This window comes from Phocoena sinus, chromosome 11 (genome assembly GCF_008692025.1).
Source record: "Phocoena sinus isolate mPhoSin1 chromosome 11, mPhoSin1.pri, whole genome shotgun sequence".
NCBI classification, from domain to species: Eukaryota; Metazoa; Chordata; class Mammalia; order Artiodactyla; family Phocoenidae; genus Phocoena; species Phocoena sinus.
Genome location: NC_045773.1, coordinates 70399863 through 70413600, shown reverse-complemented (window position 1 = coordinate 70413600; position 13738 = coordinate 70399863). Strand labels below are relative to the sequence as shown.

The 13738-nt window shown below is 52.2% G+C and overlaps 2 protein-coding genes across 3 annotated transcripts; both read left to right on the top strand.

The window, feature by feature from the left end:
* The first annotated feature begins 326 nt into the window (after nt 1–326).
* On the top strand, nt 327–5078 carry TREM2 (triggering receptor expressed on myeloid cells 2). Its single transcript, XM_032649599.1, has 5 exons — nt 327–469; nt 1945–2295; nt 3735–3825; nt 4558–4751; nt 4834–5078. Exons 1-5 carry the CDS (start codon nt 430–432, stop codon nt 4848–4850), a joined length of 693 nt encoding a protein of 230 aa, XP_032505490.1. The 5' UTR covers nt 327–429; the 3' UTR covers nt 4851–5078.
* A 3741-nt stretch (nt 5079–8819) lies between these two features.
* On the top strand, nt 8820–13531 carry TREML1 (triggering receptor expressed on myeloid cells like 1). Of its 2 annotated transcripts, XM_032649071.1 has the most exons (6): nt 8820–8916; nt 9104–9436; nt 11481–11598; nt 11979–12064; nt 12561–12613; nt 12973–13531. In XM_032649071.1, exons 1-6 carry the CDS (start codon nt 8874–8876, stop codon nt 13285–13287), a joined length of 948 nt encoding a protein of 315 aa, XP_032504962.1. In that variant the 5' UTR covers nt 8820–8873; the 3' UTR covers nt 13288–13531. The 2 variants fall into 2 exon arrangements, with proteins under 2 accessions (XP_032504962.1, XP_032504963.1); XM_032649072.1 differs by lacking the exon at nt 12561–12613 and having other exon boundaries at nt 12973–13155.
* Nucleotides 13532–13738: the final 207 nt, after the last annotated feature.

Sequence of the window (13738 nt, the reverse complement as noted above, 5' to 3'; positions counted from 1 at the left end):
TGGGGTGATATTGGTAAAAGGATAGACACATAGATCAATGGAACAGAGTAGACAGTCAAGAAGTAGACCTACATGTCAAGGGATTTTCAATAAAGATACTAAGGCAATTGAATGGAGAAAGGGTAGTCTTCTAAACCATGAGAAGGCTGGTACAGGCAGGACAGTGGGCTGTCCTCTTGGAGGTCTGGGATCCTCAGCACCGCGCTGCTGGGCTGCAGTGGTGGCTCCTCCTCTCCTCCCCTCCCCCACCCCACTCCCCCTCCTTGAATCATAAAGCCAGATCCCAGTTCTGATGATTACTCAACCTCCAGGAGCTGGTTCCTGTGGGCAGCGCCTGACGAGCCTGACCCTCTCCTTTCTGCAGTTCAAGGGAAAGACGAGATCTTGCACAAGGCACCCTACGTCTGTCCTCCACAAGGGAAGGGTGACATGGAGCCTCTTGGGCTGCTCATCTTGCTCTTTGTCACAGGTAGGATTCCCTCCCTCCGCTGCCTTCTTTCCCTCTCCTTCCTTGAGTATATGGCAAGTGGGTGGGTGGGTAGGGAGCACTGAGCCAAAGTGTGAAGATGGCTGAAATTCTCGGCATGTCCTGCACCCCCTCTTCTCACTGTGCCCCATATTCTTCATCATCTCCCTCTCTCCCCAGCATCAGATTCTTCATGTACGTGGAAGTGTCAGAGGCTGGTGGATTCGGACATCTAGAAAGGGAAGGAGTTCTGATGGTGGCATCTCAGGCACTAGCTAGTAGTTGGGGGAAGTTTTGGGGGGCACTGGTAAGAGCCCCTAAAATGATGAACCACTTAACTAGCCCCAGAAGAGTAGCAGCGTGGGAGGGAGAAAAGAACCTGGTACTGGCAATATGCATCTTTGGGGTGCCCCTCCTGTGCTCTGAAGGTCCTCTTGTCCTCAGCCCTGGATGGGAGGTGAAGGGGCTGAAGATTTTGTGATTGAGCTGGGGAGACTGGCATCCCAGATTCTTGCACATGACGGCCTTTTCTCGTTGGGGAAGGGTGCCTCTTGCTCCCCCAGAGCAATAGGCATACCTGGGTGAGAGGAGAGACTGTTCCAATGGAGCTGGAGCTTCTTGGCTGGAGGTGGAGTAAGGGAAGGGGGATGCATTGGCCTGCCCAAAGGCAGAGGGATGGACTGGGTAGTATGGAGGGGGCACTGCTCACCAGGTCTTTCTGGTTCCAAAAGACAGGCCACCAGCTCCCCAATCCTTTTTACAAGTTTCTGTCACCATGTGGTTGAAGATGTGGTTGAAGAGAGGGGAGGCTGAGGCAGAGGGCGCTGGGTGGTTCTCTTATAGCCCCTGCCCTGGCAATAGACTGGCACTCTAAGCCCACCCCAAGGAGGGTCCCTAAAATAGCAGCCTCATGTCTCTCCCAAAATAGTTCTGAGACGCATCCCTCCTGAAAGGGGAACAAAGGCACAGAAATAGGGAAGCTGGAAGCTAAAGGTCAGAAAGAGGAGAATGCAGTGCTGGTATGAGCGTGGGCAGCTGCAAAGGAAGCAAGGATGGAGGGCGTGGGGAGGGGGTGCCCAGCCCCACGTGGGACCAGCCCAAGGCCTGAGAGGGCCACTGGCCCTGCTCTCTTGAGATGGAGTGGGAGAGGGGAGGGCTTGATTTCATGTGACAGGAAGAACATGAGTGTACTAGGACTGGAGGGAACTTCAAGACCAAATGTCTCTGGAAATAGGCCCAGAGAGGGTCAGTTATTTCTCTAAAGATGTCCAGCAAGTCCAATGGTGATAAAGCCAGATCCAGGACCCGGGTTTCCTGGTTTCCAGCTTCCTATAAACACATACCTGGGTTATACCACCTTCTCCCAACCTGTGTAAAGGCCTGAGTTCCTTAAGTGTGGGATTGCTGTCTCTTCTGTTCATTGAACATAGTAGGTGTTCAATAAACACTCGGTAAGTGAATGAATGTCTCCTCCCCAGAGCTATCCCGAGCCCACAACACCACGGTGTTCCAGGGCATGGCAGGCCGGTCCCTGAGGGTCTCCTGCCCCTACAACTCCTTGAAGCACTGGGGGAGACGCAAAGCCTGGTGCCGCCAGCTGGGTGAAGAGGGCCTGTGCCAGCAGGTGGTCAGCACTCACCCCTCGTGGCTGCTGTCCTTCCTGAAGAGGCACAATGGGAGCACGGCCATCATGGATGATGCCCTGGGTGGCACACTCACCATTACTCTGCGGAATCTTCAAGCCCACGACGCTGGCCTCTATCAGTGCCAGAGTCTCCATGGTAGCGAGGCCGACACCCTCAGGAAGGTCCTGGTGGAGGTGCTGGCTGGTGAGTGGGCAGCTGACTGCACCCTGGCCTGCCCTTGGGCCTGGGGTCGTCTTTAGTATCTGAGCACAAGACCACCCTCAGGGCTTTTGGGGACCCTGGGAGATCCCACAGTGTGGATCTTGTCCCTCCCCACCCCACAACTCAGGGTCAACTCAGGGTCACTGTGGATAGTTGTGCAGGTTGCTAACTGCACAAGGGGGTCACAATCCAGCCCTGCTGTCTCTCTCCAGGCTGTGCTCCCTGGTGGAGGACTGCATCACTTGCAGGAAGGGTACAGTTCTCTAATTTGCCCAAGGCACCTTATGAGCTAGCTGTGGTCCTGCTTCCCCCAAACAGCTTTATCCATTTGGCATCTGGTTAGGATGTGAGCACTGAGGTGGTCTTTAAGGAGTAGGAGGACATTCATCTATTCCTTCACCCAACCACCCAACGGACCTACCAACATAGATTAAGCACCAACCTGGTACAGAGAAACAACCCTAGAAAGGAACACTGCTGTGACCCTGGGCAACGTGCTTCTCCTCTCTGGGCCTCCATTTCCCCATCTTGAAATGGAGGTCGTGGTGCCTGTGCTGCTGACCCCACAGGGCTCCCATGAGACACAAATGACATGACAGAGTTAAAATTGCTTGGGGCTCAGTGACAGTCGTTGCCCCAGCCTCCTGCTACTAACTGCTCAGGATCCTCATTTCAGGCTTGACTAGGTGAGATGCGCCATGGTGGGGTCCTTCTCATCCCTGAGCTTGCACAGGGGATGCCCTTCGGGAAAGCTTTCTGTCTGTGTCTCCGGAACGTGATTGTGTCCCAAAGGAGAATAAATCTGAGGTTACGTATCCCTTTTCTGACTCTCCCCTTGTCCAACTCCTCTCTCCAACATGGCCCCTTATCATGGAAATGAAGGTTGAAAGTAACATTTGTCTAAGGTGGGGAGGGTAGGGGACACCGCCTGCCTTAGACCCCAAACCCTACCCCCATGAGAGTAGGGGGCGAGGACACACAGATTTTCAGCCCTATCAGGGTCTAAGGCTCAGCTGACTCCCAAGAGAACAGCAGGAAAAGAATAACAACAACAACAGTAACAGTAAGCCATAGCTGGTACAGGCAGCTTGACTGTTCACACAGGACTTTCAAAAACACCCATGATTTCGTCTGATCTTCCTAAAGACCCTGTGTGATGGGAGGGTGGGAGTTGCAGTTACTGAGCTCCTGTGAGGGGATGGGCACTACACAGGATGCTTTCCCTGTATCCTGCAACACTATTATTAAGAAGGTGTTCCTAATTGCCCCACTTTACAGGTGAGGAAACTGAGGCTCAGAGAGGTTAACAACTTGATCCACCCAGGGCCATGTCCCAGAGAGCCTCACCCCACCCAGAGAGGTTCTCCCCACTGTGGCATCAAGGAGGGGGGCTAGAAGCTCACAGGCTCTGTCTCCCACAGACCCCCTTGATTACCAGGACCCTGGAGATCTCTGGATCCCTGAGGAGTCCGAGCGCTTTGAGGATGCCCAGGTGGAGCACAGCATCTCCAGGTATAGTGACAAGTCTTTCCTAAAATCCCTGGGCAGACCTCCACCCTGCAGAGCCAAGGCATGGGATGGCAGCTGGGGGGTGGCACGTGCCAGAAGTACAAATTCCAAGGCAATGAGACACTAAAGTGTCTGCATGTGATCTTGTCTAAACACCCCTGCAACCAGCCAGTGTGTGTTGGTATGACTGTGCCAGTTGTTAAAATATTGCAAAACTTCCCTAACAGTTTGTAAGTAGCTGCTGCTCCAAGACTGCTGAGTGGTCGGCCTCCCACCCCCTCCCCTGGCAGCCCTCAGACATCTCCACAATTCAGCAACAATGAAACTTTGAGTATTTTAGTACAAAACTGGTACCCTCAGACCCCTGCTTCCCTGATGGGACCAGAATCAGTTCCGACTGGTTCTTGATTGGTGTTTAAACACTGTGAGTATAACCATGAAGTGCACATGTACATGCAGACACACACACACCATACCACACCATCATGCAGAAAACTGCTCAGCAAGGGAGGTAATTGTTTAAAAGCAGTCAGCAGGCAGATCCATGCCTGGAACTCAGGTCTCCTGACTACAGGTTCCCCCAAGCCCCGCAAAGCCTCATCCAGGGATGGTGCTGGATGGGGAGATATCCTCAGCCCCCGGAGCTCCTCGTGTCTCCCCATTCCTTCTTTGAGGGCAGATTCCAGTCTGTGGGTCCCCTCATGGCCTCCCACATGTCCTCTTTTTTTCTCCAAGGAACCTTTCTGAAGAGGAGAGCCCCTTCCCACCCATTTCCATCCTTTTCCTCCTGGCCTGCATCTTTCTCAGCAAGCTTCTGGCAGCCAGCGCTCTCTGGGCTGCAGCCTGGCATGGGCAGAAACGGAGGACACCCCATGCCAGTGGGCTGGACTGTGGCCATGACCCAGGTTACCAGCTCCAAACCTTGACAGGTGAGCTTGGAGAGCACGGTGGCCGCTGGGGGCTGGTGAGGTGGTGCTGAGAGGGGCCAAGTGAGTACTCTGGCTGTTGCAGAGCTGAGAGACACGTGAGAGGAGGACCCACGGTGGAGGAGAGGCCCAGGAGAGGTCTGCACGGACCACCCCAGCCTGCTGCACACCTGCCCCTTGGCCACCAAGTCTCTTGGTTCTGCTTTCGCAAAAGGCCACTCTGCCTGTACCCTGCTTCTCTTGGCCCCTGGAAGCAGGGATTTGTGCGTGTGTGCATGTGTGTGCGTGTGCACGTGTGTGTGTGTGCATGTGTGTGTGTGTGTGTGTACATGGGAGGTGGGAAGGACATCTACCAACTTCTGGACATTGGACATTAAACACTCTCACAAATAAATCCAAGACTTCATGCTTAACTGATGGTTTAGGGCGTCATGAAGGTCTCTTTTGCTACAGGGCTAGGAGAGTGAATTCAGATGAGGAAAAGATAAAAGGTCTGACTCCTTGGGGCCTAGGGTTTTAGGATATCATGTCCCTCCATTCCCACAGGCTCCAAACTGGCCAATCTTTTTATTCTTCTCTCTCCCTCCCAGAGATCTGATTACCAAGCCCTGCCTCCTCCTGTGGAATTTCTCTAGCATCCTCTCCTCTCTTCCTCCTGCCTCCTGTCCATCAGTTTCCTAGGATTACTGCTGGGCCCCCTGCCCCAGGCCCCCTTCCTCCCTCCACCCTCCTTAAGTCCATCCAATTCCCAGCTGACTCAAACCTCTAGCAAACCTAGAGGTTTGCTTTTATCATGTTACTCCGCCTCCGGAGAAATGGCAAGGGATTGGGTTGCAGAGTGCAGTGAACCAGAGCTGGGGACTACTGGTGCAAGCCCCTTATCCTGTGGAAGGGAAACTGCGGCTCAAAAGGGAAAGGATTTACCCAAAGTCCCTCGTAGAGCCTGGAAATCCTACTTTCACTTGGCGTTCAAGGTGTCCTTCGCTCTAGCTCAATCCTGCTCATTTATTTGTATATTTATTCAATAAATATTTTCTGGGCCAGGTACTAGTCTAGGCATTGGGGACATATCAGTGAACAAAACAAGCAAAGATTTCTGCCCACACAGAGCCATGTTCTAGTGGGAAGAGAGCAGACAAACAGAGTAAGTCAGTCAGTCAGATGGTTAGGAGTACGGGGAGTGCAGAAGGCGTGGGGGATGATGCAATTCTGAAGAGCAGTCAGAAGGAACCGTTTGAGAAACGCTTTGAGGAAGCAAGTGGGGAAGAGTGCCAGGCAGCTCAGGGAACCTTCTCTCTCTCTTCAACACACACACGCCAGGTGGAGTGAGGAGAATGGGATGGACACTACCCTGAGGGTGGGTTGCCCCGAAGAGGAGGAAGCAAGTTGGCCACATCCTCAGGTTCTCTGTCCTGGGCCTCAGGGAGGTGGAAGCCCAGGAGCCCCTCTGGCCATGGCCACACGGGGCTGCATTGCCTCCTAAGCTGGGTGTGGGTACCTGGGGTTTTGAATCACTGGGAAGGAGCCCCTGATGCAGTCCTGTGTTCCAGCCTCATGTCAACACATCACTCCCCTAATTGCAGTCCTGCCCCAGCCCTGCCTCACCCACTCCCTGCTTAGGCTGCTCCGCTGTCTCTGTCCCCAGCTCCAGGACTCTGGTCCAGTCTGTGTTTCCCTGGTGTCTCTGACTCAGCGGCACATGAAACTTCCCCATCGGGTCCTGGGGCAGTCGTCTCCTTCCTGCAGACACAGGCACAGTCTAGGAGCCAAGGCTGACCAGAGCCCAAACTGAGCCCCCTGCACCTCCCTCGCTCCCGCCCCGTCTGGGCACCAAGAGTGATGAGATGGAAGGGGAGGCTCCAGGATGTGCCTGGTGATGGAGTGCCGCTGGAACTTTCCTCCCCTTGGGAACTCAGCCTTTTCTCCTGCCTGCTCCGCCATGTCAGAGACATCTACCCTGGGATTCAGATTGCCATCGGGGTCCCCTGCCTTGGACTCTCTGGAGTGCACACTGAACAGAAGGGGTTTTCCAATTTCAAGTTTGCCTCCTACTAAGAAAACTTAAGCAAATTCCTTAACTCCTCTGAGCCTCAGGGTCCTCGCATGTAAAAACAAACAAAAAACCCAACAGCAAACCAAAACAAAACAACTCTACTTTGGTGGGTTTTTATGCAATTGAAAGGAATAACATTAAAGTCCTGGCCAGATGTCTGGCACATAGTAGGTCCTGGATAAGCGCTGGCTTCCTTCCTCTTCTCTAATGCCAAGTGATAGGACACCTCCCTGGATCCTGGCCACCTCTGTCCTAGACACCCAGCACCTACCATATCTGTTTTAGGCACTCAGTAAATATTGAAGAGAGGTCTCCTCCTCACACAACGCTCCCACATGGCTTGTTAGTGTGAAAATAATTTTCTTGTAAGGAAATCAAAGAAAGCCTGATACATGCTGGCAGGACAGATATACGTACTTCCATATCACTCACTGGGGAGACCCATCTGTCCAGTTAGCCGGAGACTCTGCCAGTGTTAGCACTGAAGGTCCTGTCTCCTGGAAAGACCCCCAGTGTCAGGTAAACAGGGACAGCTGGTCACCCCATCACTATGTCCATGAGGCTCAGCTTAACGCAGAAGCCGGCTTTCTCGGGCTCCTGCTCCCAGTTTCCCATTCTCAACTCCCTTGCTCCTGGAGAAAGGAGAGAGGAAGAGAGAGGGGAGGAGGAGAGAAAAGAGGACAGAGGAGGGAGGGAGCGTGGCTTTTTCATGCCCCTTTCCAGGTGTGACCATCTAGGTCAGAGCAGTGTGTCGTCCCAGCCATCCCCACCTTGACTGCTCCTGTCTCTCTGAGCACTGGTGCTCCCCCGGTGTCAGCAGGTTTATTACTCACATTCCATGCAGGATCCCCAAACCCCAGTTCTGCACAAGGTGACGTGAATGAGGGCCAGATGTTCCCTGTGCAGGGAGTGGGTTTGTGTCATAGGACAGGAACCCCAAATTATGAGACTTGGAACTTATATAGAACATCTGGCACGTTGGCCCTTCTTCCTCTCTGGAGAGAGAGAGAGAGAGACAGAGACAGAGAGAGAGACAGAGAGGTCTTCACTCTGGAACTTGAAATAACCTTCTCCAGGGAGGGAGGGGAAGGATGGAAGCAAATCTCTCTGGAGCTGACACACTGTCTCTAACTCCCAAGGCATGTTTGCTCTTCAATCGCCCTGGAACAAAGCTTGGTGAGTGCCCTTTCCTGGGAAGGCCCGAAAATGTCCATAGAGAACTGTCTCCTAACAAAGAGGATAATGCATTCATGAAACAAAAATAATATGCTGTAAATAAGAAATGCTTGGAGAATAAAAAGTCTTGCAAATTAAAAGCACTAAGGGATAAAAATCTGAAGGACAAGGAGAGAAGGGATGGAAGAAAAAGATGAGGATATCTTCTAGGAATCAGAACAAAAAGATGGAAACTGAGAGAGAAAAGCTATGAAGATGAGATGAATACATGAGGTTCAATATCCAACTAATTATCAAAGCAATAACGCAAATCCTAGAACTGAAGCACGTGGTCCACACTCAAAGTGTCTAGGGAGCGTGCATCTGAGGGAATGAAGACAGGCCAGCCCAGGGCGCACCATCAAGGTGGGGCTCCCTGGACGATCTCCTGAGAGCTTGGGTGGGGCACTCACACAGAATTTAAAATCAAGATGGCCTCGGGCCATGAGAAGGACACTATACTTCCCTCCTTCACAGCTCTGCCTCATCCGATTCTATATTTGGAATACCCTGAGGACCATCTTCCCCCTTTCTCTAACGCTCTCTGGTTGTCACAATCCTCCTCCCCCTCTTCATTCCTTAGGGGTGGGCAGGCTCCCAGCCTTCTGTTTTTCCTTGGGCCTTCTCACCCTACCTTGCCCATTCTTACCCTCAGGGATTGTTCCTGAGCACTGAACCAACCAGGGCTTGGAAGAGCTCCTTCTCCCCACCCATGGAGGGGCCCACCAGTGCCTGCTTCCCAGCCCATGGTCACTGAGAACCCCACGTGACTGTCTGAGGCAAAAGTTTCCTGCCCCCGGGGGAATGCTGTGTCAGTGCCCAGGCAAGCCCCAGAGCTGACATCTCCCTGCCCAGCCATGGGCCCCAACCTGCTCCTGCTGCTGTTCCTGGGACTAGCAGGTAAGGTTCAGAAGGAGCTGCACTCTGGGTCCCCACATACCCCGCTCCACGCCCAAGAATAACTGGCATTACCATGGCAACAATAACATGGAGGCCCACAAGGTGGACCTCTAGATCCCTGTGCCCCTATGCAGTGGGTGGGCCAGGAGGTGCCCTGTCCAACATCCCTGCAACGTTCCTTCCCTAGGCCAGGGCTCGGCTGGCAGCCTCCCTGAGGTGCTGCAGGCGCCTGTGGGGAGCTCCATCCTGGTGCAGTGCCACTACCGACTCCAGGATGTCAAGGCTCGAAAGGTGTGGTGCCGGTTCCTGCCAGAGGGATGCCAGCCCTTGGTGTCGTCAGCTGTGGATCGCAGGGCCCCAGCCAGCAGCCGTATATTTCTCACTGACCTGGGGGGCGGCCTGCTCCAGGTGGAGATGGTTACCCTGCAGGAGGAGGATGCCGGAGAGTACGGCTGCGTGGTAGAGGGAATCTCAGGGCCCCAGACTGTGCACAGAATCAGTCTGGATGTGCTCCCTGCAGGTGAGTTATCCCAGCCTGGCCACCACCGCTCTAACCTGCCTTCCTGCCCCACCAGCTGCTCTTGGGTCCTTGGTGGGTAGGGGCCCTTGTGGGGGAGGAATTGGGAGCAGATATCCTTTTGACAGCTCTGCAGGGAACGGAAACCAAACTGGGTGAGAAGTCTGAGATAAACCAGCCACATAGCAGTCCCCTTTCCCCTCCCGCACAAGTGGGTCTCCCCACAGGAAGGCAAATTCTCTTTCCCCACTCAGGGCCTTGGCCTCCTTGTCCAGCATTTTCAACATACTTGATGCTATTATTTTGCTTAGAAATGTTTTAAACAAAGTTTTAATTCAGACCTATCAACTGGAATTAAGTTTTTTACATCTTCCAGGTTTTTATTGCTGTAATAACAAGTCTGATAGCTTAAAAACTATTGAATTTATATCTTATTTAATTTTATAGGTCTTCACTGAGCATCTAGTATGTGCCTCACCTACAGGCAGGGTACATTCAATGCCTGAATTCCTTCAACTCATTCAGTTTTACAAACAGAAAATAGTGTCAGCAATAGTTAATATTATAGGGTTGAGAACAGTTAATATTCTCAACCCTATTTTCAGTATAGAAACTACGTTCACAGGTTTCATTTTCACAGCCTATAACTTTCTCATGTCTAAATATTTATTGAAAGTACATTTTAAAGTATTAAATATTTTCCATAAAAATAGGATATTGTAAAAAAAAAGTGCTCTGTCGGGAACACGGTCAGCTACCTGAGGAAGCAGAAACTGTCCTACCTTGCACTTTTGGATGCTGACATTGTTTTCATTTTCAGGTCTTCCTTTTTCAAGTAATTTGTGCCAAATGCCCAAAATAATGAAATTAAGAAAGGCATTTTTCCTTCTCTCAGTTTTTTCTCCATCTTTTAATTATGAGGATGGACTAAGCTCTCATTAGAATCCCTTGAGTCCACAATTATTATTTATATTATAAATATACTTCTGTTAACTCTAGTCATCCTTTGTTCTCCTTCTTCCTTGACACTAAGGTTTAGTAACTCAAGATTACAACTCCCTAAATGGCAAGCTGTGACAAGACAATGCACTGGGAACAGGTGGCAGGGAGACAGGTGCCTGCAGTGGGGCAGGTGCTGAGGACCCCAACAGCTGTAGAGAATGGATGTTCAGGCAGGCAGGTAGAGCACAGTATCCAGGGAGGATGTGGGTGATTTAAAAAACTCCAGGAGATCAGGACATATGCAGCAAGACTGGGGCCATAGCGTCTCCAGTTCCTGGATTGGAATGGGTTGGGTAGTGGGAATGGTGAATCTCTGAGAACATGGCAAGACTCTCCTCTCAGAGGGTCTAGAAGGACTGCCCGGGTTCCCAAGGCAGATCCTCAGGCCCAGAGAAACCAACCCTGGGTCCCACAGACAGAAGTTAAGCATGTCGCTGGGATGACAGAAATCTTGTCACAAAACTCAGTCTCAGGGTCCAAGCAAGGCTCTCAGCAAGGATCAGCTGGCATTGTGTCACAACAGGGCTGACCCTAAGTTCCTTAGCTCCTGAGCACAGAGCTTGGGGTGGGGCTCAGCCAGCCTGCAGGGGCGGTCACAGGGTTGCAGGTATGTGGAGAGGTCTAGCAGGCTGGGCTGAGGCCCCTTTGGAGAACAAGTGATGAGAGCCAGGAGCAAGGTCTCCAATGAGATGAGTGAGGTTGGGTAGGGAGGTGGGCACAGATTACCCATTAGGGTTTCTGTATAGTCTGAGCAGCCTGGGTACAGGGGGAGCAGGTGGAGAAGAAATGCAGGGGGGGAGGGTTGGGAGCTGGTGGTAAAGGGGAAAGTGAGCATATTCACAACCAGATAAAGACATAAAGAGGCCATTCCCTGACCTCCAGAATGAGAGGCCCCTAAGGAATATCCCAAGCACCGCTTCTTTGTGTTCCTTACTTGGGACTTCTCCTTCCTCAGCTCTACTCCCCCAGTCCCTCAGATCTCAATAGGCCCTTGAACCCTGCCCACAATGGGTATGTTTTCATTAAGTATTTCCTTCTGACTCAGCTCCCGGCCTGAAAGAGGAGGACGAGGAGACCCATCAGGTCAGGAGTCTGGCTGACATCTCCTCTTCAGATCCTGTAGGCAGTGCCAGCCCTTTGGATCCCAGCCGAGATAAGAAGAGGTACTGACAAAAACTGTTATTTGGGTAGCTGGGAAAGGGGTGGTGGTGAAGATACGGCTTGTTTAGAGCCCCAGACTAAACTGAAAAGAAACTTTATGATTCTTCCCACTCCTGGGGAATTTCTGACCAGGCAGACAGACAGACATACTTCCCTATCCCAGTTCAGCACTGACCCCTTCATCCCAGATCTCCAGCCAGGATACCCTGATAGTGTCTCTCTCTGCCCTGCCTAAGTCTGTCCTCCTCATTCCATTCCAAAAATCTTTCTCCAACCATGGCTCACCAAGAACTGCACCTCTGTGCCACTTCTCTAGGATTCCTGGCAAGCAGCTCCGTGCCAGGTTCAGGGCTAAGCTCACCTACTCCTTTGTGTCTCTCAGCGGACCCTTGATTTGGGGTGCTGTGCTCCTGCTGGGCCTGCTGGTGCTGGCGGTGGTGCTGTTTGCTGTGATGGCCAAAAGGAAAGGTAGGTAACTGTCTACCTGCCTATCTCAGAATGGCCCCCTGGTCCTGTATCAGCCAGTCTTGAATTCAAGGCTGAGAATCTAGGTCTGCTCCCCCTACAGATGGGCTTCAGTAAGGGTCCCCAGACCCTAGAATTCCCATGGCTGAGGGGTAGAGGAGAGCAAAGAGATTCAGTGGGAGGCGGCCTGGGGAGAAACAGGAATTGGAGAGGGTGAGACAGTGGGATTGGGGACAGGTGACTGGAGGAGGTGGGGGATTTCAGGAGATGGATTGAGTGTTGAGGCAGGTTGAGGGGAGCTGTGGAAGCAGTAAGTGGGTGGGGGGAGAGTTAGGGCTGGCTGAGGGTGGGGGCTGGGGAGATGGAAGGGGAAAACTTTGCTGGTGGGAGTGGGGAAGGTGGAGGCTAGGACAGAGGTTTCCAAAGTTTCTGAAGGGCGTGAGGCGGGCACTGAGTCAGCACAAGAAGCAGACTGTGCTTCTGTCCTCTGTCCTGCCAGGGAACAGGCTTTCTGCCTGTGGACGATTTCAGAGCAGTGGAGTCTCAGGCTCGGTAAGAGATCTCCGCAGGCCCTCAGCCAAATTCCCCAGACCCTCCCTCTGCCACAATGACTGAGAAGTCCCAGGATGATGAGGTGGAGAAAAGACTGGGACCCAGTAGAGGTCCAAACCCTCTTCCTAAATGCTGTAAACTTGGCAACAATGGTCTCCTACCTTCCCACCTTGCTATCCACCTTCCCAGATTTGTAGAGAAACTCGGGGCTTGAAAATCTTCAAAGTGAAGCCTTCTTGCCCACTGACATACTCAGGATTGAAGAGACAGATCCAGTCTGGTCCTAGGCTTCCCATCTAAGGGAACTGGGGCAGAGGGAGGCATTTTATCTTTGCCTGATTTGCCTGCTTTTGTTACAGGCCCCCTCCTCAGTGGTCCACCACATCAGTGACTCTGGACTGGCTGCTGACTTGCCATCGGATGTACCATATGTTAGGCTCGACTCGCCACCTTCCTTTGACAATAACACCTACACCAACCTTCCTCTTGATTCCCTGTCAGGGAAATACCCACCCCCAGCCCCATCCTGTTTGCCCCCTCTGCCTCCTAAGGCTGAGATCTGCTCCAAGCCTGTGACATACGCCACAGTCATCTTCCCTGGAGGGGACAAGAGTGGAGGAGCCTCCTTTGAGCCAGCCCAGGATCCACCTAATAGTGAGATTCCACCCAGCTAAGCTGTTCACCATCCTGTAAACTCACAGAGATCATCCCCAGGGTTCTGTGTAGCCATCCACGCAGTCTGTGCCCTAGATCCTTAGGATATCAGAGCAACTAGGGTCTTTAGGACCTGATCTAATATCTTGACTTTTCTCACCTGGTAAGTGATACTTGGAACGATTGAGGTGTCTGGGGAAGCCCCCCCCATGCTAGTTCCTCTGCCATTACATCACAGGGCTAAATAAACTCTAAATGATAATATATGAGCTCTTGATGCTTGAGGGGGAAGGAAAGGGCCCAAGTTTGACTTCACATGGCCCAAGAACTGAAAACACTGGTCCAGAGTTTGTGTTGTATGATCTCCTGCCTGTTTTGCTAGCGGGGAAGTGGTTTCCCTCCCTGGTCAGAATACTGCACACAGTTTGAATTAAGGGGCATCAAGAAGACTTCTTCAAAAGTATTTCCTGC

What these genes read in the sequence shown, in the direction of transcription:
- TREM2 (XM_032649599.1), top strand. Translation starts at nt 430, where the DNA reads ATGGAGCCTCTTGGGCTGCTCATCTTGCTCTTTGTCACAG. An exon ending in CCTGGTGGAGGTGCTGGCTG is followed by an intron (nt 2,296 to 3,734) that starts GTGAGTGGGCAG and finishes TGTCTCCCACAG; the next exon opens with ACCCCCTTGATTACCAGGAC. An exon ending in GTGGAGCACAGCATCTCCAG is followed by an intron (nt 3,826 to 4,557) that starts GTATAGTGACAA and finishes TTTTTCTCCAAG; the next exon opens with GAACCTTTCTGAAGAGGAGA.
- TREML1 (XM_032649071.1), top strand. Translation starts at nt 8,874, where the DNA reads ATGGGCCCCAACCTGCTCCTGCTGCTGTTCCTGGGACTAGCAG. An exon ending in TGTGATGGCCAAAAGGAAAG is followed by an intron (nt 12,065 to 12,560) that starts GTAGGTAACTGT and finishes CTGTCCTGCCAG; the next exon opens with GGAACAGGCTTTCTGCCTGT. An exon ending in GCAGTGGAGTCTCAGGCTCG is followed by an intron (nt 12,614 to 12,972) that starts GTAAGAGATCTC and finishes CTTTTGTTACAG; the next exon opens with GCCCCCTCCTCAGTGGTCCA.